Source organism: Rutidosis leptorrhynchoides, chromosome 2 (assembly GCF_046630445.1).
Source record: "Rutidosis leptorrhynchoides isolate AG116_Rl617_1_P2 chromosome 2, CSIRO_AGI_Rlap_v1, whole genome shotgun sequence".
Lineage (NCBI taxonomy): Eukaryota > Viridiplantae > Streptophyta > Magnoliopsida > Asterales > Asteraceae > Rutidosis > Rutidosis leptorrhynchoides.
In genome coordinates, this window is record NC_092334.1 from 637,819,065 (window position 1) to 637,846,707 (window position 27,643).

Consider the following 27,643-nt stretch of genomic DNA (forward strand, 5'->3'; position numbering starts at 1 on the left):
GAGAAATTGTATGCAAAGTTCTCTAAGTGTGACTTTTGGCTACCAGAGGTACAATTCCTTGATCATGTTGTAGGAGCCAATGGAATACAGGTCGATCTAGCAAAGATTGAGACGGTTAAGAATTTGGAAACTCCGAGGACACCAACTCAGATCCGACAATTTTTGGGTCTAGCTGGTTACTAAAGGAGATTCATTGAAGGATTCTCTAAGATTGCCCGACCATTAACTGCGTTGACTCATAAAGGCAAGAAAAATGAGTGGTCAGAACAGCAGGAATCTGCATTTCAGTTGTTAAAGGAGAAGTTAACCACTGCACCGATATAGTCTCTACTCGAGGAAAGTGAAGATTTTGTTGTTTATTGTGATGCCTTGCGTCAAGGAATGGGTTTTGTGCTTATGCAATGAAATAAGGTTATTGCTTATGGATCGCGACAGTTAAAGATTCACGAGCAGAACTACACTACGCACACCCTTGAACAAGGAGCTGTTGTCTTTGCACTTAAAATGTGGAGACACTACCTGTATGGAACCAAGTTTACTATCTTCACCAACCATAAGAGTTTACAGCACATATTTGAGACGAAACAACTCAACATGAGACAATGACGTTGGATGAAATTACTTAACGATTACAATTGTGAACTTCAATACCATCCTGGAAAAACGAATGTTGTGGCGGATGCTTTGAGCAGAAAAGAGAGAGAGAAACCTCTCAGGGTTAAAGCTCTTAACATAGTTGTCCGTACGAATCTCACATCACAGATCCGTGAAGCACAACAAGAGGCCGTGATGCAAGAGAACGTCGATGTTGAATTTATCAAAGGGATGGATAAGAAATTTGACATTAAAGAGGACGGAACACGATATTTTGCTAACCGAATCTGGGTACCGAAATTTGGTGGATTGAGAGAACTAGTGTTGGAGGAAGCACACAACTCAAGGTACTCAATTCATCCTGGATCAGATAAAATGTACCAAGATTTGAAGGCGTTTTATTGGTGGCCAAATTTGAAAGATGACATTACTATTTACGTTGGAAAGTGTTCGACTTGCGCTAAAGTCAAAGCTGAACACCAGAAACCATCAGGGCTACTGACTCAACTAGAGATTCCCTAGTGGAAATGAGAATGTATTACAATGGACTTCATCACGAAATTGCCAAAAACTGTGGGAGGTTACGACACCATATGGGTTGTCGTGAATCGCCTCACTAAGCCTGCACACTTCTTACCGATAAGAGGAACTGATAAGATGGAAAAGTTGGCTCAGGTTTACATTAAGGAAGTCATCTCTAGGCATGGAGTGCCTATATCCATTGTATACGATGGTGACAGCAGATTTACTTCTAGATTCTGGCAGACATTACAAAAAGTAATGGGGACTCGTCTAGATATGAGTATAGCATATCATCCCCAGACAGATGGCTAAAGCGAACGGACTATTCAAACTCTTAAGGACATGTTGCGAGCATGTGTCATGGGTTTCGTAAACGGTTGAGATAAGTATTTACCGTTAGCTGAATTCTCATACAACAGCAGCTACCATACGAGCATTAAAGCTGCACCTTTCGAAGCATTGTATGGAAGGAAGTGTAGATCTCCCGTGTATTGGAGCGAATTGGGAGATAGTCAGTTGAAAGGTCCTGAGATTATTCAAGAGACAACGGAGAAAGTCATACAGATTCAAGAGCGATTGAAAATGACTCAAAGTCGTCAAAAGAGTTATGCCAATGTTAGACGGAAAGATTTAGAATTTCAAGTTGGCGACAAAGTCATGCTTAAGGTATCACCCTGGAAGGGTGTGGTACAATTCGGGAAATGAGGTAAATTGAGTCCGAGATATGTGGGACCATTCGAGATAACCGAAAGAATTGGACCAGTGGCTTACAGATTGAGACTGCAACAAGCACTCAGTGGAATACACGATACTTTTCATGTGTTCAACCTGAAGAAATGTTTAGTCGACAAGAACTTGGTGATTCCTTTAGAGGAACTGCGTATCGACGACAAACTTCACTTCATTGAGGAACCTGTCTAGAGCATAGGCCGTGAGGTCAAACAGTTAAAGCAAAGCAGAATTCCTATCATTAAGGTTCGGTGGAACGCGAGAAGAGGACCAGAGTTCACGTGGGACCATGAAGGTCAAATGAGACTGAAGTACCCGCAACTGTTTCCGGAAGGAACTACTTTAGCAGACGTTCACTAAAATTTCGGGACAAAATTTTCAATAACATTTGGGTAACAACCTTGCTTTTTCCGTCACTTCTGTTAACTGTTCGTTAGTTAATTTAACGGTGATTATTTGACTTTTTATGTGTTTAAGTGTAATAAATGCATACGTGATCCCTGGAGGGTTTTTTAAAATGAATATGGGTTAATATTAATCGATAAATATATTTCGGATAAGAAATACGATAAAAACATTACATTTTGAATAACTGCAAAAACTGCTTTTCGAGCAAAGAAACGCTCGGGCTTATTTTAATAATTATTTTATTATTTATTAACTTTTTGAAAATATTTAATTTATTGTGTTTTTTATAAATTAAATGTTTGGTTGCGCTTTAACAATAGGTTTAGCGTTCTGTGCCTTCGGTACGTTTAAACGGCACTTGAAACGGACCACGAGCGCACGTTTTTGAAAAACACTAGCCCGGGAACCCCATGTGGGCCATGTTCGGCCGACCCATACCACCCCCTCCACATTTATTTCTTTTTTTGGCCTTATTTGTACTAGTATGCGAGTTTAGGGCCTAACTCAAATAATCTGTAACCTAAATTACTACTCATAATCCCCTAAACCTAATTAGCGGTCGAAATTTTTTTTCCTCCTCCCTCTCTTGCGTACGTCGACCATCACCATCCCAAAATCACCACTCAATTTTGCTTATTAGCTCTTGCATTCAACACGAAATCGATTGCTCTTATCATCCTCTACGCGTAGCTACTAATTGATTGTGATTTAGAGGTATATTTACATAAAACCAAACTTTTAAAATCTGATTTTATTGATGTTTGATAGTGTAAGTTGTCAATTGCTCAAGTCCTTACGTGTTATTGTTGATTCTTGTCGTTAATTTGATAGTTGGATGTGATTAGGGTTAATCCCGAATTTGTTTTGTGTGATTACAGAAAATTGACTTTCTTGAATATTAAATATTATGATATAATTGAAATCCTCTCGAAAAATTAATAATTATAGGCTTTGGATTCGCGTATTTTCGTTTCCGTATGATTAAGATATGATTTATTGATGTTTTGTTGATGAATATGTGAAAATGTCGAATTCTGGAAAATTGTGCACGAAATTTATTTGCATACTGACCATAAATGGATAGAGGACTTAAAAACACTCAAGTTAGACTAGGATTTCATGCGATTTGGATTTGTATAGCTTCCATTATGCTTAATTGAATGAACATGAAAAACTGATTTTGATCATTATCTTGAAATTAACTTTTTAATTCATTTTCCATGAGATGATGATTTAGGAATTTGCATTTCTGTTAAAATCACATGTTATAGTTTAGTTATCATCTATTCCTTGCATCATTTGGATTTATGAAACTTGTGTAATATGCGAATCAAAACGATAACCTAAATACAGTCCAAATCTGTAACGTATGCACCTATAGCTTTATCGCATGAGTTGTGGACCTTTTGGGACTTCGGCCTTCTGGATTATTAAACTTTGTATGTTTTGTGACTTAATTCTAGTTTATGTCAAGTCGTGAAAACTGATCCATTGTGCACACTAAGGCCATAGTTTTGGTTACTTCTGATTTGAGCTGAAACAGAATGTCCAACTTGATTGAATTAACTGTACAAATTGGCTAAACAAAAATGGCTGATTTTTGGATATGTGGTAATTTGATTTGTCCTTGAACCACGACCACACACCTATCTTGATTTTCATGTCCCTAGCTCTGGTTATAGCCAATACGAAATTGGTGCGAAGTCAGAAACTGATTTAGTGAATCATAAATGCGTCCATTCTGAAACCTGACTTGTAGATATCGTATGAGACCCTGCTATTGCTTTTTGGAAACATTTATATGTCTAGTTAAGATCTGGAGCTTTTCATACTACCATGTATTATGCTCTATGAGATGTTGTATATTGTTTGCAACTTATACATGAACGTTATGCTAGACGATAAACTGTGATCGCGTATTTGACAAACTTTGATCTGAAACGTGTTAGTTGACTTAGGTTGGACATGTTGACCAAAATTTGACATGAACCTACTTTAGTTGACTACCTTGACCAAGTTTGACTTTTGATTTTACTTTGGTTGACTTTTGTTGACTTGCATAAATTAGTTGACTATGTGTTGACTTTTACTTTGAAACGCGTCGAGTCGAACAATAAGACAACTTACACTATGAAACCACTATGTTATAAGACATAAATAATAACCAACCTATATACGTATACTTAGGTTTCCTTACTCGGATATAAACTATACAAGTTACTTGCTTACTTTTGTTCAAGAGCTATTCAAAGGTAAGTCTACAGTACCACTTTTACTTACTGTTTTTGGGATGAGAATACACGCTGATCATTTGCATTTTACAAATGCTTTTATGTTTGACACAAGTGCTTATTATACATATTGAGTTTTGTTCAAAAAGCCCCTAGCTTGAATACTTTTATTACCTTCGGGTAAGCACAATTTAGATGGACGGATCCGTTAGGTTAGACAAACCTCGCCCAAACAATATTAACCGTGGTGCATTTACTTTGAACATTAAATACACTCGAACAAGTGTATAACATTTTTATGGGGTAAAGGGAGTGTAGTGGTTTCTATACTCAGTTCATTGTTAGTATTCAGGTGCTCATGGATTATGTAAACATTTTTCAACTTCGGGTTGTGCGCATTGAAATCATGTGGTCAAAAGCGATTAAATTATTTTTCTGAATAATGTTTTTCAGATACAATATTACGTTATTTAAAACTATGGGTTACAAACAAATGAGATAAAACTTGACATGGTATTGTCTACAAATATTTGAAACTTGACATGATAGCGTCTACAAACATTTGATGTTGTCTGCAAACTTTTAACATTAAACCTTGGTGGTCTTTCACTAATAAATGTTTTTCGAAAAATCATTTCTTAAACATACAGTATTGTTTACCTAAAACCTGTAGATTCACTCAACATTATTGTTGATCCGTTTTGCGTGTTTTATTCTCAGGTATTAATTGCTTCCACTATAAAACTTTGATGTTACGTAGAAGTCAAGCCACGCACTGGGACTAGAGTTAACAAACCGTTAATGGATTTAGACGGGGTGTTAAAACCAACTAGCTACCCAAGACACTAACAAAACACCAATGCAACTAACAAAACACCACAAGACCTCCAAACACTTAACCTAAATGCTAATCTAATTTAAGTCTATCCACATTAGAGGATGACTTAAACTTTATTGACATCAATTTTAAATGGACATGAAGAAAAATAACATCATACAATTGGTCTATACTCCGATGAGTCTTCCTGAAAATACGAATATTTCTTTCTTGCCAAATGAAATAAACCGCCACCACAAAACAAAGCTTAGCAACCACCATTGTAGCAGACTTGCCATTTGCCGCCACCACAATATTATTCAAAACATCATGCCATCTGTGACTTGCAAATGAAAACCGAACCTTGTTCTGTACTTGATTCCACACACAAGTAGTATACACACACTCAAAAAACAAATGAGCATGAGAGTCCATCCCATTCTTGCAAAAAACTCACTCCAAAATTGGATTAGATCTCAACTCCCATGATTTAAGTTTATCTTGAGTCTTTAATATCTCCCCATTAACAACCACATAACAAAAGCGTGCTTGGGAATACAATTCGAAAACCAAACAACATCGAACCATGGAACAATAGGACCTGAAGGTCTAATCGAGTACCACACAATAGCAATCGAGCAGCCATGTATGATTTGATCATCACTCTTCCACCCAAGTTGGTTGGGAGAATTAGAAAATTGGGGCATATTAATCAAGTGAAGGCTAGGAAAATTATTGTACCAATCATTAGGCCAATTAGGACCATCATCATTAAAAAAATCACGCACCTTTTCATTTAACCCATATCCTGCAACGCATATAACATGAATTGGAATAAAGTCTGCCAACAGGCCAACTGGGTTCCAATTATCAAACCAGGCCGAAGCACACTTCCCATCTCCAATATTAAAAATGAAAAATTTACGAACCATATTCCTTATGTTAAGCAGTTTTTGCCAGCTCCAAGACGCATCTGGTTTAACTTTTACATCCCATAAATTGTAATTAGCAAGCCTATATTCATGGATCCAATGCACCCATAAAGATTGTTTAGATGTCATCAAACGCCATAGGTGAGATGCCATCAGAGCGATGTTCCAATATTTAAGACTTTTAATACCCAAACCATTCTCATCTTTAGGCATACAAACATCATCCCACTTAACTTTAGCTTTCCCGTTCTTAAACTCACCTTGGCACCATAAGAAACCACGAAGCAATTTCTCGATATCTTTGATAATAGCCATCGGCAATATAACAAAAGAACACCAATAAATCTGCATGTGTCATACCCCGTCCTAATCCGTCTGGACGAAGTCACCAACATCTGGTTCCATTGCGATGATCGACTCCAAATAATGTCTTTACAATGAGCAAATGCACAGCGGAAGATTTCTTTCATACCTGAGAATAAACATGCTTTCAAGTGTCAACCAAAAGGTTGGTGAGTTCATAGGTTTATCATAAAACAATAAAATTCATCATTTTGATAGACCATAAGATTTAATGCTGCATGGTACAAATGGGCCCGAATCCTATACCCACCTGTAATGTACATGCGATATCTTTTAAATACAGTACATCTTTCTCGTGTACGAAATCATCTTTCATAAATCTTAGTAACCGTACACATATCTCATGCACAAAAATAACATACACATAACATGTGTATAAAATCATTCTCTCGATACATAACATTCACTTTTCATTGCTTTTATATCTTGGCTTGGTAACCGAACTTAACATATAATGCGCATAATAATATTCCCAAAACAGATAATCTCGTATGTATAATAATCATGTAAACTTCGAAGTACTAAACACCACGCCCACTAGCCCTTCCGTCTAGTGAACATTCTGGGTGGGGGTGTTAAACTCGGTAGCTACCTTTAGGATTCGCGTCAATTAGGCGTGCACTAATTCTCAAAATTAGTGATGTTCCCTAATTCTTAGGTTACCAAACAATAATAATCAGGGGAAAAATATTCATATCAATTGTGGCAATTATCACGTCCACATAATTCAATGGTGGCAATTATCACGTCCACATAATTCATTCGAGGAATGTTTTGCTTGTGTCTATCTCGTCAAACATTTATAAAAGCATTTCATGTATTCGCAGATCAAAATGTATTTCAAAAGCAGTTAATAAAGCAGTTGTAAAAGTAGCGCATGTATTCTCAGTCCCAAAAATGTAAAGAGTAAAAGGGAATCAAATAAACTCACAATACTGTATTTTGTAGTAAAAATACATATGACGACATTGAACAATGTAGGGTTGGCCTCAGATTCAAGAACCTATATCATTTGTATTTATATTAAAATAAATAATCGTAATCAAACAAGTGTATATCTATTATTTTATGTATTAAGATTAATGTTCTTATATATATAATTTTATTAATACTTACTTTATATTATGATACTTATTTGATATTTAATTAATGTTACTAGTTAAAACAAAATTTTATGTAGTATTAGTATACTTTATTTAGTAAATATATCTGTATTTATATATATTTTTCGTTTGTTTTGTAAAATTTATCAATTGTAGTAATACTAGTTTAAGGATAATAATAATACTGATAATAGTAATTTTAGTAAAAATGGTAATTCTATTAGTAATGATAAAGTAAAAATAATAGTTTTAGCAAAAATAGCATTTTCAATAGTAATGGTAAGTTTAATAATAATTATCGTTTTAAATAGAAATTTTTAGTGTTCATAATTAATAATACTAAAATTAATGTAAAAGGGTACTCCTAATATACTAATATTAATGATAATGATACTTAGATTAATAATAATAATAACTAAAAAATAATACTAATAATAATCCTAATCATGTTAAAAATAATAATACATACATTAACATTAACAATAATAATTATAATTACAATCATAATAATAATAAAACTAATAATAATGATAATAATAATAAATTGATAATGGAACTACCTTTAAAGTCTCATAAAAAATAACAAATTGCCCAAGCCGGGACTCGAACCCGCGACCTCTCGCTAACCCGTTAACGCTTTTAACCATTTAACCGTTTCAGTCCTTCTGAATTAATCAAACACCTGTAATATTTATTTTGTCCTTGTTTCAGCACAACCCGTAAACAGTCACATAGATTATGGCCCAACAAAATGTAATCTGGATTTTGACCCAACAGGCCCATTCCGAATTTATCAACCAACCCAACAGCAATCTAGAAACCCATGTAAACATGAATGGCCCAAGTAGAAAGACAATAGCCCACGGTACATAAAAAAAAATATTTTCGGTATACAACCTTTTCAAAGAGGCTGTGGCCGACAGAAGTAAGAAACATACAGCTGGTTTCGATTAACAGTTCATCAAGAAGGGTTTTGCTTTTTCATAATCATAATTTTATACGATCTTAATTATTATCAATTTTCCTCCTCGTTATTCATTATCATTCTCATCATCGTATCACTAAGCGTACAGTAGCAGTAAATCAAGAGATATTCGATCGATGGTGGTGTTGTTCGATGGTAACGGAAGTGAATTCAGAAAACAGAAAAGAAAAGCAATTATGTAGGTGGTTTGTTGTTCATGATGGTTCCGGTGAGGGGATGGTGTTTTAAACGAGTTTTAAAGGTGTTTGATGGTGGTGGCTTATGGTCATCGAACAGCAGTAATAACTAAATAGAAACAGAAAAACAATGGTGGTTTGGTGTTCATTGAAGATGATGATGATGAGTACAATTATGATTATGAATCCAGAACCAGAAAGCAGAAAAATTGGATCCATATACCTTTATATATCCATCCATCGCTCTATCTAACTCTTTAAACAAGTGGGCTTTTTGAATTGTAAACTTAGTATCAATAACCATATGGTGTGTAGTAGCTTCGACCAAACAAAAAATATAGCAGCATCAATTCGTGTGGTTTTTGATTTAATCAGAAAACAGAGACAATATCTATTAGTTTGACTTTGGCTTGAAGGAAACATGTTTTTGGTGGCCATAGTAGTTGAACAGGAAGATGACAGTGATGGTGTTCTGGTTGAAACAAGAGGCGAAAACAGTAAGCATGGATATATATCGAGTAGCAGGAAGGGATAATTAAAGGTGGGTGTTTGGTCCGATTGAAGATCGAAGCAGTAATAGATACTACAGTATCGAAGATAATCAGCAGCTATAGAGTGTTCGATTGATGTTGCAAGTTATGGTGGTTAAAAAGGTTTCGAATAGGAACAGAAGTCTTCAGTCAATTAATGGTTGTGTTCTCGATCAAAACAGTAAAACGATGATGGATGTTCGAGTAAGTAGGAAATAAAAGATTTTCTTGGGTGGGTTCACGAAGAGGACAGTGCGGTGGTTTAGTGGTTGCTATTACGGTTTACGGTTGTCTTTGTTTCAAATCGTTGGCCCAAAACAGAAACACAGTCGAGTAGCAAAAGCAGCCTTCGCTGGGTTTTATCATTTGACAAGAGGAAAGGGAGAGAGAAGAAATGGTGATGGTGATGATCCGTAAGATGGTAGTTAAACAAGAAAATAGTGGTTAGTGTTGGTTGATCGATGACAAAGGTGATGGTGATTGTCACAGAAAATGCTAAGTTAGAGAGAGAAGAACGATGGCGGATTATGGTGTTCTACGGTGGTGATGAGGGTGTCGGTGGTGATGCTTGTCAAAGAGAGGGAATGAGTGAAGATGGTACAAGTTGAAATGTGACGTTCATATTGATTATAAACGTTCCATATTAATTGATTTTGTTGCGAGGTTTTGACCTCTATATGAGACGTTTTTCAAAGACTGCATTCATTTTTAAAACAACCATAATCTTTATTTTATCAATAAAGGTTTCAAAAGCATTACGTAGATTATCAAATAATGATAATCTAAAATATGCTGTTTACACAAGACCATTACATAATGGTTTATAATAGAAATATATTACATCGACTTATGTTTCTTGAATGCAGTTTTTACACAATATCATACAAATATGGACTCCAAATCTTGTCCTTATTTTAGTATACAACAGCGGAAGCTCTTAGTATTCACCTGAGAATAAACATGCTTTAAACGTCAACAAAAATGTTGGTGAGTTATAGGTTTAACCTATATATATATATATATATATATATATATATATATATATATATATATATATATATATATCAAATCGTAACAATAGACCACAAGATTTCATATTTCAATATGCATCCCATACATAGAGATAAAAATCATTCATATGGTGAACACCTGATAACCGACATTAATAGGATGCATATATAAGAATATCCCTATCATTCCGGGACACCCTTCGGATATGATATAAATTTCGAAGTACTAAAGCATCCGGTACATTGGATGGGGTTTGTTAGGCCCAATAGATCTATCTTTAGGATTCGCGTCAATTAGGGTGTCTGTTCCCTAATTCTTAGATTACCAGACTTAATAAAAAGGGGCATATTCGATTTCGATAATTCAACCATAGAATGTAGTTTCACGTACTTGTGTCTATTTTGTAAATCATTTAAAAAACCTGCATGTATTCTCATCCCAAAAATATTAGATTTTAAAAGTGGGACTATAACTCACTTTCACAGATTTTTACTTCGTCGGGAAGTAAGACTTGGCCACTGGTCGATTCACGAACCTATAACAAATATGTACATATATATCAAAGTATATTCAAAATATATTTACAACACTTTTAATACATTTTGATGTTTTAAGTTTATTAAGTCAGCTGTCCTCGTTAGTAACCTACAACTAGTTGTCCAACGTTAGATGTACAGAAAAAAATTGATATATATTATCTTGAATCAATCCACGACCCAGTGTATACATGTCTCAGGCTAGATCACAACTCAAAGTATATATATTTTTGGAATCAACCTCAACCCTGTATAGCTAACTCCCTCATTACTGCATGTAGAGTGTCTATGGTTGTTCCAAATAATATATACACATGGGTCGATATGATATGTCAAAGCATTTGCATACGTGTCTATGGTATCCCAAGATTACATAATATATTAGAATACATGTATAATACAATATAAGTTAGCTAGGATATGATTAATATAGATTTGTTACCAATTTTCACGTTGCTACAACAAGAAAAATTATTCAATCTTGTTTTACCCATAACTTCTTCATTTTAAATCCATTTTGAGTGAATCAAATTGCTATGGTTTCATATTGAACTCTATTTTATGAATCTAAACAGAAAAAGTATATATTTATAGTTAGAAATATAAGTTACAAGTCATTTTTGTAAAGGTAGTCATTTCAGTCGAAAGAACGACGTCTAGATGACCATTTTAGAAAACATACTTCCACTTTGAGTTTAACCATGATTTTTGGATATAGTTTCATGTTCATAAGAAAAATCATTTTCTCAGAAGAACAACTTTTAAATTAAAGTTTATCATAGTTTTTAATTAACTAACCCAAAACAGCCCGCGGTGTTACTAAGACGGCGTATGTCCGGTTTTACAGTGTTCTTCGTGTTTCCAGGTTTTAAATTATTAAGTTAGCATATCATATAGATATATAAAATGTTTTTAGTTGATTTTAAAAGTCAAGTTAGAAGGATTAACTTTTGTTTGCGAACAAGTTTAGAATTAACTAAACTATGTTCTAGTGATTACAAGTTTAAACCTTCGAATAAGATAGCTTTATATGTATGAATCGAATGATGTTATGAACATCATTACTACCTCAAGTTTTCTGGATAAAGCTACTGGAAATGAGAAAAATGGATCTAGCTTCAAAGGTTCCTTGGATGGCTTGAAAGTTCTTGAAGCAGAATCATGACACGAAAAACAAGTTCAAGTAAGATTTCCACTCGAAATAAGATTGTTATAGTTATAGAAATTGAATCAAAGTTTGAATATGAGTATTACCTTGTATTATAAAGATATCTTACTATAAATAAGAAAGATTTCTTGAGGTTGGATGATCACTCTACAAGATTGGAAGTAAGCTAGCAAACTTGGAAGTATTCTTGATTTTATGAAACTAGAACTTGTAGAATTTATGAAGAACACTTAGAACTTGAAGATAGAACTTGAGAGAGATCAATTAGATGAAGAAAATTGAAGAATGAAAGTGTTTGTAGGTGTTTTTGGTCTTTGGTGTATGGATTAGATATAAAGGATATGTAATTTTGTTTTCATGTAAATAAGTCATGAATGATTACTCATATTTTTGTAATTTTATGAGATATTTCATGCTAGTTGCCAAATGATGGTTCCCACATGTGTTAGGTGACTTACATGAGCTGCTAAGAACTGATCATTGGAGTGTATATATGTGATGACCCGGAAAATTTCGACTTATTTAAACCAATTCTCTATACGATTTATTATTTTGACACGTTAAACAAAGTCTGTTAGATTGAGTCTCAAAAATTTTAGAACTGTTTCATATATACAATTACCTTTGACTACTCTCGACGATTCATGAACAATTATATGTATGTATATATATATGTACAAGTAAAAACGACTTTCCTACAGTAAAACACTATTTGCTACAGTAAAACACTATTTGCTACAGTGAAAATGTATTTTGCTACAGTGCTACAGTAACACTATTTGCTACAGTAAAACACTATTTGCTACAGTGATTTGCTACAGTAAACACTATTTGCTGCAGTAAACACTATTTGCTACAGTAAAACACTATTTGCTACAGTAAACACTATTTGCTACAGTGAATACTATTTGATGTCGACGAACTAGCAAACAAAACGGGAAAGGCGGCCATGCGATCGCATGGCAAAAACACTGAAAACTCATGCGATCGCATGAGCTACAGTAAATCGAAAAATACTATAAAAAGGCCAGTTTGTTCGACGATATACTTACAACATATTTTCTTATGTAAATTGAATTTTAATTTATAATTATAATTATAATTTTAATTTAAGTTAATAATAATAAAGTATATTCGAGGGTGTTTTAATTCGGGTTTCAAACCGCTTTAAGCTAAGGAAATATTGGGTATTGTTTGGGGTATTGTTCTTGAATCCAAGGCCAACCATACAGTCGTCTACCGTCATTACGTCTACGCAATTTGCCTACAATATTGAGTCTCAATATTGAACTGTGAGTTATAGTCTCCCTTTTTAAATGCTTTAAATATTTTTGGGCTGAGAATACATGCAATTTATTTTAAACGCAATAAGACACAAGTACATACAAAATTCTACACTGAGTTAAACCGAAAATCCCTTAGCTTTGGTAACTAGTAGCTGCCAGTACATAGGATATGGACTGGTGGGCGCGAATAATTGTATATGGATCCATAGGGCTTGACATCCCCGTCCGAGCTAGAGTGCTAGCCTTTTAACGGACGTATGTTATTTGAGTTTAAGACGCGTTGGTTTGCGTGTATTAAAACTAATGGGGTAATTATCACTATAGCGTTAAGTTTAGTTACCAGGGTGCTCTGTTACGTAGAATCTATTGATAAACTTTTGATGAAATCTTGTGGTCTATCTTTATACATGTTTATGACTCGAGCAATTAAACCTATAACTCACCAACATTCGTGTTGACTTTTTAGCATGTTTTATTCTCAAGTCCTTAGAATGCTTCCGCTGTGATGTGCTTGTTGCCTGCATGGAGTCTCTCATGCTTTGTACAAAGTTTATTGCATTCAAAATAAAACTGCGTTGTGTAATAAATAACTAGACTGTGAAGTCAACCTGTAAATTAAAGACTTATGTATTTCGGGGTTTTGCTTATACCTAAGCACTCACTCACATGTTTATAACTTTCTATGTTTAGAAAGTCACTTATTTTAATGAATGCAATATTTTATCAAAACGTATCATATAGAGGTCAAAACCTCACTGTGGAATCAATGATTAACGTGCCGCGTCAATAGCGATTTTGACGGGTCGTTACAATATACCAATAGTACATACATCTAAAAGTTGTGTATTGTACGAGTACGAATACGGGTGCATACGAGTAGAATTGTTGATGAAACTGAACGAGAATGTAATTGTAAGCATTTTTGTTAAGTAGAAGTATTTTGATAAGTGTCTTGAAGTCTTTAAAAAGTGTATTAATACATATTAAAACACTACATGTATATACATTTTAACTGAGTAGTTAAGTCATCGTTAGTCGTTACATGTAAGTGTTGTTTTGAAACCTTTAGGTTAACGATCTTGTTAAATGTTGTTAACCCAATGTTTATAATATCAAATGAGATTTTAAATTATTATATTATCATGATATTATGATGTACGAATATCTCTTAATATGATATATATAGATTAAATGTCGTTACAACGATAATCGTTACATATATGTCTCGTTTCAAAATCATTAAGTTAGTAGTCTTGCTTTTACATATGTAGTTCATTGTTAATATACTTAATGATATGTTTACTTATCATAATATCATGTTAACTATATATATATCCATATATATGTCATCATATAGTTTTTACAAGTTTTAACGTTCGTGAATCACCGGTCAACTTGGGTGGTCAATTGTCTATATGAAACCTATTTCAATTAATCAAGTCTTAACAAGTTTGATTTCTTAACATGTTGGAAACACTTAATCATGTAAATAACAATTTCATTTAATATATATATATAAACATGGAAAAGTTCGGGTCACTACAGTACCTACCCGTTAAATAAATTTCGTCCCGAAATTTTAAGCAGTTGGAGGTGTTGACGTATCTTCTGGAAATAAATGCGGGTATTTCTTCTCCATATGATCTTCACGCTCCCAGGTAAACTCGGGTCCTCTACGAGCATTCCATTGAACCTTAACAATCGGTATCTTATTTTGTTTAAGTCTCTTAACCTCACGATCCATCATTTCGACGGGTTCTTCAATGAATTGAAGTTTTTCATTGATTTGGATTCCGTCCAACGGAATAATGAGATCTTCTTTAGCAAAACATTTCTTCAAATTTGAGACGTGGAAAGTGTTATGTACATTCGCAAGTTGTTGAGGTAACTCAAGTCAGTAAGCTACTGGTCCGACACGATCAATAATCTTGAATGGTCCAATATACCTTGGATTTAATTTCCCTCGTTTACCAAATCGAACAACACCTTTCCAAGGTGCAACCTTAAGCATGACCATCTCTCCAATTTCAAATTCTATGTCTTTTCTTTTAATATCGGCATAGCTCTTTTGTTGCCTTTGGGCGGTTTTCAACCGTTGTTGGATTTGGATGATCTTCTCGGTAGTTTCTTGTATTATCTCTGGACCCGTAATCTGTCTATCCCCCACTTCACTCCAACAAATTGGAGACCTGCACTTTCTACTATAAAGTGCTTCAAACGGCGCCATCTCAATGCTTGAATGATAGTTGTTGTTGTAGGAAAATTCTGCTAACGGTAAATGTCGATCCCAACTGTTTCCGAAATCAATAACACATGCTCGTAGCATGTCTTTAAGCGTTTGTATCATCCTTTCGCTCTGCCCATCAGTTTGTGGATGATAGGCAGTACTCATGTCTAGACGAGTTCCTAATACTTGCTGTAATGTCTGTCAGAATCTTGAAATAAATCTGCCATCCCTATCAGAGATAATAGAGATTGGTATTCCATGTCTGGAGACGACTTCCTTCAAATACAGTCGTGCTAACTTCTCCATCTTGTCATCTTCTCTTATTGGCAGGAAGTGTGCTGACTTGGTGAGATGATCAACTATTACCCAAATAGTATCATCACTTGCAGTCCTTGGCAATTTAGTAATGAAATCCATGGTAATGTTTTCCCATTTCCATTTCGGGATTTCAGGTTGTTGTAGTAGACCTGATGGTTTCTGATGTTCAGCTTTGACCTTAGAACACGTCAAACATTCTCCTACATATTTAGCAATATCGACTTTCATACCTGGCCACCAAAAATGTTTCTTAAGATCCTTGTACATCTTCCCCGTTCCAGGATGTATTGAGTATCTGGTTTTATGAGCTTCTCTAAGTACCATTTCTGACATATCTCCAAATTTTGGTACCCAAATTCTTTCAGCCCTATACCGGGTTTCGTCTTCCCGAATATTAAGATGCTTCTCCGATCCTTTGGGTATTTCATCCTTTAAATTTCCCTCTTTTAAAACTCCTTGTTGTGCCTCCTTTATTTGAGTAGTAAGGTTAGTGTGAATCATTATATTCATAGATTTTACTCGAATAGGTTCTCTGTCCTTTCTGCTCAAGGCGTCGGCTACCACATTTGCCTTCCCCGGGTGGTAACGAATCTCAAAGTCGTAATCATTCAACAATTCAATCCACCTACGCTGCCTCATATTCAGTTGTTTCTGATTAAATATATGTTGAAGACTTTTGTGGTCGGTATATATAATACTTTTGACCCCATATAAGTAGTGCCTCCAAGTCTTTAATGCAAAAACAACCGCGCCTAATTCCAAATCATGCGTCATATAATTTTGCTCGTGAATCTTCAATTGTCTATACACATAAGCAATCACCTTCGTTTGTTGCATTAATACACAACCGAGACCTTGCTTTGATGCGTCACAATAAATCACAAAATCATCATTCCCTTCAGGCAATGACAATATAGGTGCCGTAGTTAGCTTTTTCTTCAATAATTGAAACGACTTCTCTGGTTCATCCTTCCATTCAAATTTCTTCCCTTTATGCATTAATGCAGTCAAGGGTTTTGCTATTTTGGAGAAATCTTGGATGAATCTTCTGTAGTAACCAGCCAATCCTAAAAATTGACGTATATGCTTCGGAGTTTTTGGGGTTTCTCACTTTTCAACAGTTTCAATCTTTGCCGGGTCCACCTGGATACCTTCTTTGTTCACTATGTGACCTAGGAATTGAACTTCTTCCAACCAAAATGCACACTTTGAAAATTTAGCATACAATTTTTCTTTCCTCAATACTTCTAGCACTTTTCTCAAATGTTCTTCGTGCTCTTGATTATACTTTGAGTAAATAAGTATGTCATCGATGAAAACAATATCAAATTTGTCAAGATATGGCCCACACACTCGGTTCATAAGGTCCATGAACACAGCTGGTGCGTTAGTCAATCCAAACGGCATAACCATAAACTCGTAATGACCATAATGCGTCCTAAAAGCAGTTTTTGGAATATCATCCTCCTTTACTCGCATTTGATTATATCCAGAACGTAAATCGATCTTCGAATAAACCGACGAGCCATGTAGTTGATCAAATAAGTCGTCAATTCTCGGTAGTGGATAACTGTTTTTGATGGTAAGTTTGTTCAACTCTCTGTAGTCAATACACAACCTAAATGTACCATCCTTCTTCTTGACAAACAAAACAGGAGATCCCCATGGTGATGTGCTTGATTGAATGAAACCACATTCTAATAGTTCTTGCAGTTGGCTTTGCAGTTCTTTCATCTCGCTGGGTGCGAGTCTATAAGGAGCACGAGCTATTGGTGCAGCTCCTGGTACAAGATCTATTTGAAATTCAACAGATCGATGTGGAGGTAATCCCGGTAATTCTTTCGGAAATACATCCGGAAATTCTTTTGCGACGGGAACATCATTGATGCTCTTTTCTTCAGTTTGTACTTTCTCGACGTGTGCTAGAACAGCATAGCAACCTTTTCTTATTAGTTTTTGTGCCTTCAAATTACTAATAAGATGTAGCTTCGTGTTGCCCTTTTCTCCGTACACCATTAAGGGTTCTCCTTCTTCTCGTACAATGCGAATTGCATTTTTATAACATACGATCTCTGCTTTCACCTTCTTCAGCCAGTCCATGCCAACTATTACATCAAAACTCCCTAACTCTACTGGTATCAAATCAATCTTAAATATTTCGCTACCCAGTTTAATTTCTCGATTCCGGCATATATAATCTGCTGAAATTAATTTACCATTTGCTAATTCGAGTAAAAATTTACTATCCAACGGTATCAATGGACAACTAAATTTAGCACAAAAATCTCTACTCATATAGCTTCTATCCGCACCCGAATCAAATAAAACGTAAGCAGATTTATTGACAATAAGAAACGTACCCGTAACAAGCTCCGGGTCTTCCTGTGCCTCTGCCGCATTAATATTGAAAACTCTTACGCGGCCTTGTCCATTCGTGTTCTCCTGGTTCGGGCAATTTCTAATAATGTGGCCCTGTTTTCCACATTTATAACAAACTACATTGGCATAACTTGCTCCGACACTACTTACTCCGCCATTACTCGTTCCGACACCATTTGTTCCTTTCGTTCTGTTAACCCCTGGTCCGTAGACCTCACACTTTGCCGTGCTATGACCATTTCTTTTACACTTGTTGCAAAATTTGGTGCAGAACCCCGAGTGATACTTTTTACACCTTTGGCATAGTTGCTTCTGATTGTTGTTGTTGTTACGGTTGTTATTGTTATTGGGATGATTGTTGTAGTTGTTGTTGTTGTTGTTGTTGTTGTTATTGTTGTTGTTGGGCCGTTTGTTGTAGTTGCAATTGATGTTGCGATTGTTGGGATAGTTGTTGCGATTATTGTTGTAATTGCTGTTGTTGTGGTATTGGTGATTCTTATCACCTTTTTCCTCCCACTTTCTTTTGACTTGCTTCACATTGGCCTCTTCAGCTGCCTGTTCTTTAGTTCTTTCCTCAATCTGGTTCACTTGTTTGTGAGCCATTCTACATGCCTGGTGTATGGAGGCGGGCTCGTGTGAACTTATATCTTCTTGGATTCTTTCTGGTAATCCTTTCACAAACGCGTCGATCTTCTCTTCCTCATCTTCGAACGCTCTCGAACACAATAGGCACAATTCTGTGAATCCTCTTTCGTACGTGGTAATATCAAATCCTTGGGTTCGTAACCCTCTAAGTTCTGTCTTGAGCTTATTGACCTCGATTCTGGGACGGTACTTCTCGTTCATCAAGTGCTTGAATGCTGACCACGGTAGTTGTAGTGACCCGAACTTTTCCATGTTTATATATATATTAAATGAAATTGTTATTTACATGATTAAGTGTTTCTAACATGTTAAGCAATCAAACTTGTTAAGACTTGATTAATTGAAATAGGTTTCATATAGACAATTGACCACCCAAGTTGACCGGTGATTCACGAACGTTAAAACTTGTAAAAACTATACGATGACATATATATGATTATATATATAGTTAACATGATTTTATTATAAGTGTGTATCTCATTAGGTATTTTAACAATGAGTTATATACATAAAAATGAGACTATTAATTTAAGAAACTCGAAAACGATATATATAACGATTATCGTTATAACAACGTCTTACTAGGTACATATGAATCATATTAAGATATTGATACACTTAGTTAATTATGTTAAATGATAAGTAAATATATTATTAAGTGTATTAACAATGAAATACATATGTAAAAATAACTAACTTAATGATTTCGAAACGAGACATATATGTAACGATTATCGTTGTAACGGCATTTAACTGTATATATATCATACTAAGATATATTATATATCATAATATCATGATAATATAACAATTTAACATCTCATTTGTTATAATAAATAATGGGTTAACAACATTCAACAAGATCGTTAACCTAAAGGTTTCAAAACAACACTTACATGTAACGACTAACGATGACTTAACGACTCAGTTAAAATGTATATACATGTAGTGTTTTAATATGTATTCATACACTTTTGAAAGACTTCAAGACACTTATCAAAATACTTCTACTTAAAAAAAATGCTTACAATTACATCCTCGTTCAGTTTCATCAACAATTCTACTCGTATGCACCCGTATTTGTACTCGTACAATACACAGCTTTTAGATGTATGTACTATTGGTATATACACTCCAATGATCAGCTCTTAGCAGCCCATGTGAGTCACCTAACGCATGTGGGAACCATCATTTGGCAACTAGCATGAAATATCTCATAAAATTACAAAAAATGAGTAATCATTCATGACTTATTTACATGAAAACAAAATTACATATCCTTTATATCTAATCCATACACCAACGACCAAAAACACCTACAAACACTTTCATTCTTCAATTTTCTTCTTCTAATTGATCTCTCTCAAGTTCTATCTTCAAGTTCTAAGTGTTCTTCATAAATTCCAAAAGTTCTAGTTTCATAAAATCAAGAATACTTCCAAGATTGCAAGTTTGCTTCCAAGTTTTCTAAATCCATTCCAAGTAATCATCCAAGATCAAGAAACCTTTGTTACTTACAGTAGGTTATCTTTCTAATACAAGGTAATAATCATATTCAAACTTTAATTCAATTTCTATAACTATAACAATCTTATTTCGAGTGGAAATCTTACTTGAAACTGTTTTCGTGTCATGATTCTGCTTCAAGAACTTTCAAGCCATCCAAGGATCCTTTGAAGCTAGATCCATTTTTCTCATTTCCAGTAGGTTTATCCAAGGAACTTGAGGTAGTAATGATGTTCATAACATTATTCGATTCATACATATAAAGTTATCTTATTCGAAGGTTTAAACTTGTAATCACTAGAACATAGTTTAGTTAATTCTAAACTTGTTCGCAAATAAAAGTTAATCCTTCTAACTTGACTTTTAAAATCAACTAAACACATGTTCTATATCTATATGATATGCTAACTTAATGATTTAAAACCTGGAAACACGAAAAACACCGTAAAACCGGATTTACGCCGTCGTAGTAACACCGCGGGCTGTTTTGGGTTAGTTAATTAAAAACTATGATAAACTTTGATTTAAAAGTTGTTATTCTTAGAAAATGATTTTTATTATGAACATGAAACTATATTCAAAAATCATGGTTAAACTCAAAGTGGAAGTATGTTTTCTAAAATGGTCATCTAGACGTCGTTCTTTTAACTGAAATGACTACCTTTACAAAAACGACTTGTAACTTATTTTTCCGACTATAAACCTATACTTTTTCTGTTTAGATTCATAAAATAGAGTTCAATATGAAACCATAGCAATTTGATTCACTCAAAACGGATTTAAAATGAAGAAGTTATGGGTAAAACAAGATTGGATAATTTTTCTCATTTTAGCTACGTGAAAATTGGTAACAAATCTATTCCAACCATAACTTAATCAACTTGTATTGTATATTATGTAATCTTGAGATACCATAGACACGTATACAATGTTTCGACCTATCATGTCGACACATCTATATATATTTCGGAATAACCATAGACACTCTATATGTGAATGTTGGAGTTAGCTATACAGGGTTGAGGTTGATTCCAAAATATATATAGTTTGAGTTGTGATCAATACTGAGATACGTATACACTGGGTCGTGGATTGATTCAAGATATTTATCGATTTATTTCTGTACATCTAACTGTGGACAACTAGTTGTAGGTTACTAACGAGGACAGCTGACTTAATAAACTTAAAACATCAAAATGTATTAAAAGTGTTGTAAATATATTTTGAACATACTTTGATATATATGTGTATATTGTTATAGGTTCGTGAATCAACCAGTGGCCAAGTCTTACTTCCCGACGAAGTAAAAATCTGTGAAAGTGAGTTATAGTCCCACTTTTAAAATCTAATATTTTTGGGATGAGAATACATGCAGGTTTTATAAATGATTTACAAAATAGACACAAGTACGTGAAACTACATTCTATGGTTGAATTATCGAAATCGAATATGCCCCTTTTTATTAAGTCTGGTAATCTAAGAATTAGGGAACAAACACCCTAATTGACGCGAATCCTAAAGATAGATCTATTGGGCCTAACAAACCCCATCCAAAGTACCGGATGCTTTAGTACTTCGAAATTTATATCATATCCGAAGGGTGTCCCGGAATGATGGGGATATTCTTAAATATGCATCTTGTTAATGTCGGTTACCAGGTGTTCACCATATGAATAATTTTTATCTCTATGTATGGGATGTGTATTGAAATATGAAATCTTGTGGTCTATTGTTACGATTTGATATATATAGGTTAAACCTATAACTCACCAACATTTTTGTTAACGTTTAAAGCATGTTTATTCTCAGGTGAATACTAAGAGCTTCCGCTGTTGCATACTAAAATAAGGACAAGATTTAGAGTCCATGTTTGTATGATATTGTGTAAAAACTGCATTCAAGAACTGATTTCGATGTAACATATGTGTATTGTAAACCATTATGTAATGGTCGTGTGTAAACAGGATATTTTAGATTATCATTATTTGATAATCTACGTAAAGCTTTTTAAACCTTTATTTATGAAATAAAGGTTATGGTTTGTTTTAAAAATGAATGCAGTCTTTGAAAAACGTCTCATATAAAGGTCAAAACCTCGCAACAAAATCAATTAATATGGAATGTTTTTAATCAATAAGAACGGGACATTTCAGTTGGTATCCGAGCGTTGGTCTTAGAGAACCAGAATTTTGCATTAGTGTGTCTTATCGAGTTTGTTAGGATGCATTAGTGAGTCTGGACTTCGATCGTGTTTACTTGAAAAATGATTGCTTAACAAATTTTGTTGGAAACTATATATTTTTAACATGTGAATATTATGTGATATATTAATCTCTTACCGCGTTTGATATTATGTATAGATGTCTACCTCTAGAACAAGTCCCATTGACTCACCTAATAATAATGAAGAGTCAAATGTAAATTGGAATGATTCGTGGACTGATTCACAAGTTCCCGAAGAGGAACCGGAAGAAGAGTCGGAACTGGAAGAAGAATCAGAACCGGAAGAGGAGGAACCGGAGGAGGAAATAGAACCAGTGGGGGAAATAATAAAACGGTTAAGTAAAAGAAAATCCTCAACCAACCGACCAAGGTTAATTATGGTCAATGGTGTTTCCGCCAAGGAAGCAAAATATTGGGAGGATTACCAATTCTCCGATGAATCGGATTCCGACGAGAATTCCGATGATGTTATAGAAATTACCCCAACTGAATTTAAAAAGGCAAAAGAAAATAATAAGGGAAAGGGCATAAAAATAGAGAAATCAAATTCCAACCCCGATGAACTTTATATGTATCGTCAACCCCCGAAGCCCTTAAGTTGTAACAATGACCCAGGAACCTCTAAATCACCAGGTTTTTCTAAACCATTGTGGAAAACGACGGCTCGTATTAGGGGAACATCATATATCCCTAGAAACTTGGCAAAATGAACCAAAACCGAAGAAGAAGAAACGAGCGAGTCGGAATAAGATAGTTGTATTCGTCTGGTGTAATATATGTAATATAGTGTGCTTATGCTTTATGATATATGTAAAAATTGCTTGTATTAATAAGCAATTTTTTTTATGAATCTAACTCTTGTCTATTTTACAGTTTAAAAATACAAAATGGATAGACAACCCAATATTTTAAGAGACCTACCCGGAGACATGATTGATGAAATCTTGTCTAGAGTCGGTCAGAATTCCTCGGCACTACTATTTAAGGCGAAATCAGTTTGTAAGACATTCGAAGAACGTTCCAAGAATGTCTTGGTTTATAAGAGACTTTCGTTTGAAAGATGAGGGATATCACATTGGGAAACCCATAAGTTACGATGTGTTTACTTTGACGCATATATTGCAGGGAACCCAAATGCTATTTTACGCAACGGGTTAAGAAATTATTTTGACTCAATTTATCCGAATATAGGACTTCATGATTTAGAAAAAGCGGCTAACATGCAACATAAAGAAGCATGCTATGCTTACGGGTTTGTAATGTTCGCTTCTCACCAAAGTGAGAACAAGAACATCGGGCTACAACTATTAAACAAAACGTTCCCACAAGTAACGGAGTCGGTAATTGGGGTAAGAAATGAGGTTTTTAGATTGTTACGGGACTGTTGGACATTACGTAACCCTCGTCCTTTTGACGACGTTACAACACGCTGTCTTATCAACGGCCATAACGGTTATGTTCCACAAGACCAAGGATGGGAAGCAGTCCTAGTAAAACCAGAATGCATGACTTGTTTCTGGACGTATGAATTACGTGTCTTTATTGCCTTTGCTGAACGACTTGTGTACTAGCTAGAATTATCTTCACAACTATCTTGTATCAAAGTTATTGTGTGCTATATTTCATGCTTTATGTAAAATAAGCGGTATTGTAAGTTTGTAAAATATTGTATAAAAATTTGAACGCGAAATATTATTATAATCAGTTTTTCATATAGAATTGTAGTAGTTGAATTGTATATTAGCTACTAAGTATGAACTTAACGGGTAGGTACTACCCGAATTTAAACTTATAAAATGCTAATATGAAGAAAAAGCTTTTATAAATGAGTTCATATTATGCTACGAAATACTATTAACTACTCTTAATATTCTGTATGATTAACTTGTTCCATTTGACTATTTTGAAGGAAATGGCACCGACTACTCGACACACCGTGAATATGAATGAAGAGGAATTCCGTACTTTTCTAGCTTCAAACATAGCCGCAGTACAGGCTGCGCTGCATACCAACAATAACCTTGGATCTAGCAGTACAGGAAATCGTGTAGGATGCACCTACAAAGAATTCACTGCCTGCAAACCTTTGGAATTTGATGGAACCGAAGGACCGATCGGATTGAAACGGTGGACCGAGAAGGTCGAATCGGTGTTTGCCATAAGTAAGTGTACTGAAGAGGACAAAGTGAAGTACGCTACGCATACCTTCACAGGTTCTGTGTTAACATGGTGGAATACCTATCTAGAGCAAGTGGGACAAGATGATGCGTACGCACTACCGTGGTCCGCATTCAAGCACTTGATGAACGAGAAGTATCGTCCCAGAACCGAGGTCAATAAGCTCAAGACAGAACTTAGAGGGTTACGAACCCAAGGATTTGATATTACCACGTACGAAAGACGATTCACAGAATTGTGCCTATTGTGTCCGGGAGCGTTCGAAGATGAGGAAGAGAAGATCGACGCGTTTGTGAAAGGATTACCGGAAAGAATCCAAGAAGATATAAGTTCACATGAGCCCGCCTCCATACAACAGGCATGTAGAATGGCTCACAAACTAGTGAACTAGATTGAAGAAAGAATTAAAGAACATACTGCTGAAGAGGCCAATGTGAAGCAAGTCAAAAGAAAGTGGGAGGAAAATGGTGATAAGAATCACCAATACAACAACAACAGCAATTACAACAATAATCGCAACAACTATCCCAACAATCGCAACATCAATCGTAACTACAACAAACAGCCCAACAACAACAACAACAACAACAACAACAGCAACTACAACAATCATCCCAAAAACAATAACAACCGCAACAACAACAACAACAACAATCAGAAGCAGATATGCCAAAGGTGTGAAAAGTATCACTCGGGGTTCTGCACCAAATTTTGCAACAACTGTAAAAGAAATGGTCATAGCGCAGTGAAGTGTGAGGTCTACGGACCAGGGGTTAATAGAACGAAAGGAACAAATGGTGTCGGAACGAGTAATGGCGGAGCAAGTAGCGACGGAGCAAGTTATGCCAATGTAGTTTATTATAAATGCGGAAAACCGGGCCACATTATTAGAAATTGCCCAAACCAGGAGAACACGAGTGGAAAAGGCCGCGGAAGAGTTTTCAATATTAATGCGGCAGAGGCACAGGAAGACCCGGAGCTTGTTACGGGTACGTTTCTTATTGACAATAAATCTGCTTACGTTTTATTTGATTCGGGTGCGGATAGAAGCTATATGAGTAGAGATTTTGGTGCTAAATTAAGTTGTCCATTGACGCCGTTGGATAGTAAATTTTTACTCGAATTAGCAAACGGTAAATTAATTTCAGCAGATAATATATGCCGGAATCGAGAAATTAAACTGGGTAGCGAAATATTTAAGATTGATTTGATACCAATAGAGTTAGGGAGTTTTGATGTAATAGTTGGCATGGACTGGCTGAAGAAGGTGAAAGCAGAGATCGTATGTTATAAAAATGCAATTCGCATTGTACGAGAAGAAGGAGAACCCTTAATGGTGTACGAAGAAAAGGGCAACATGAAGCTACATCTTATTAGTAATTTGAAGGCACAAAAACTAATAAGAAAAGGTTGCTATGCTGTTCTAGCACACGTCGAGAAAGTACAAACTGAAGAAAAGAGCATCAATGATGTTCCCGTCGCAAAAGAATTTCCCGATGTATTTCCGAAAGAATTACCGGGACTACCTCCACATCGATCTGTTGAATTTCAAATAGATCTTGTACCAGGAGCTGCACCAATAGCTTGTGCTCCTTATAGACTCGCACCCAGCGAGATGAAAGAACTGCAAAGCCAACTGCAAGAACGATTAGAACGTGGTTTCATTTGACCAAGCACATCACCATGGGGAGCTCCTATTTTGTTTATCAAGAAGAAGGATGGTACATTTAGGTTGTGTATTGACTACAGAGAGTTGAACAAACTTACCATCAAAAACCGTTATCCACTACCGAGAATTGACGACTTATTTGATCAACTACAAGGCACGTCAGTTTATTCGAAGATCGATTTACGTTCTGGATATCATCAAATGCGAGTAAAGGAGGATGATATTCCAAAAACTGCTTTTAGGACGCGTTATGGTCATTACGAGTTTATGGTTATGCCGTTTGGATTGACTAACGCACCAGCTGTGTTCATGGACCTTATGAACCGAGTGTGTGGGCCATATCTTGACAAGGTTGTCATTGTTTTCATCGATGACATACTTATTTACTCAAAGAATGATCAAGAGCACGAAGAACATTTGAGAAAAGTGCTAGAAGTATTGAGGAAAGAAAAACTGTACGCTAAGTTTTAAAAGTGTGCATTTTGGTTGGAAGAAGTTCAATTCCTCGGTCACATAGTGAACAAAGAAGGTATCCAGATGGACCCAGCAAAGATCGAAACCGTTGAAAAGTGGGAAACCCCAAAAACTCCGAAGCATATACGTCAATTTTTAGGATTGGCTGGTTACTACAGAAGATTCATCCAAGATTTCTCCAAAATAGCAAAACCCTTGACTGCATTAACGCATAAAGGGAAGAAATTTGAATGGAAGGATGAACAAGAAAAGGTGTTTCAATTATTGAAGAAAAAGCTAACTACGGCACCTATATTGTCATTGCCTGAAGGGAATGATAATTTTGTGATTTATTGTGACGCATCAAAGCAAGGTATCAGTTATGTATTAATGCAACGGACGAAGGTGATTGCTTATGCGTCTAGACAATTGAAGATTCACGAGCAAAATTATACGACGCATGATTTGGAATTAGGCGCGATTGTTTTTACATTAAAGACTTGGAGGCACTACTTATATGGGGTCAAAAGTATTATATATACCGACCACAAAAGTCTTCAACACATATTTAATCAGAAACAACTGAATATGAGGCAGCGTAGGTGGATTGAATTGTTGAATGATTACGACTTTGAGATTCGTTACCACCCGGGG

General features: G+C 35.2%; 2 protein-coding genes across 2 annotated transcripts; both read right to left on the bottom strand.

Moving 5' to 3' along the window:
* Positions 1 to 5,391: 5,391 nt before the first annotated feature.
* LOC139890120 (uncharacterized) lies at positions 5,392 to 5,736 on the bottom strand. The gene has a single exon (XM_071873020.1). It carries the CDS (start codon positions 5,734 to 5,736, stop codon positions 5,392 to 5,394), a length of 345 nt encoding a protein of 114 aa, XP_071729121.1.
* A 74-nt stretch (positions 5,737 to 5,810) lies between these two features.
* LOC139890121 (uncharacterized mitochondrial protein AtMg00310-like) lies at positions 5,811 to 6,548 on the bottom strand. The gene has a single exon (XM_071873021.1). The coding sequence runs from the start codon at positions 6,546 to 6,548 to the stop codon at positions 5,811 to 5,813; it is 738 nt and encodes a 245-aa protein (XP_071729122.1).
* Positions 6,549 to 27,643: the final 21,095 nt, after the last annotated feature.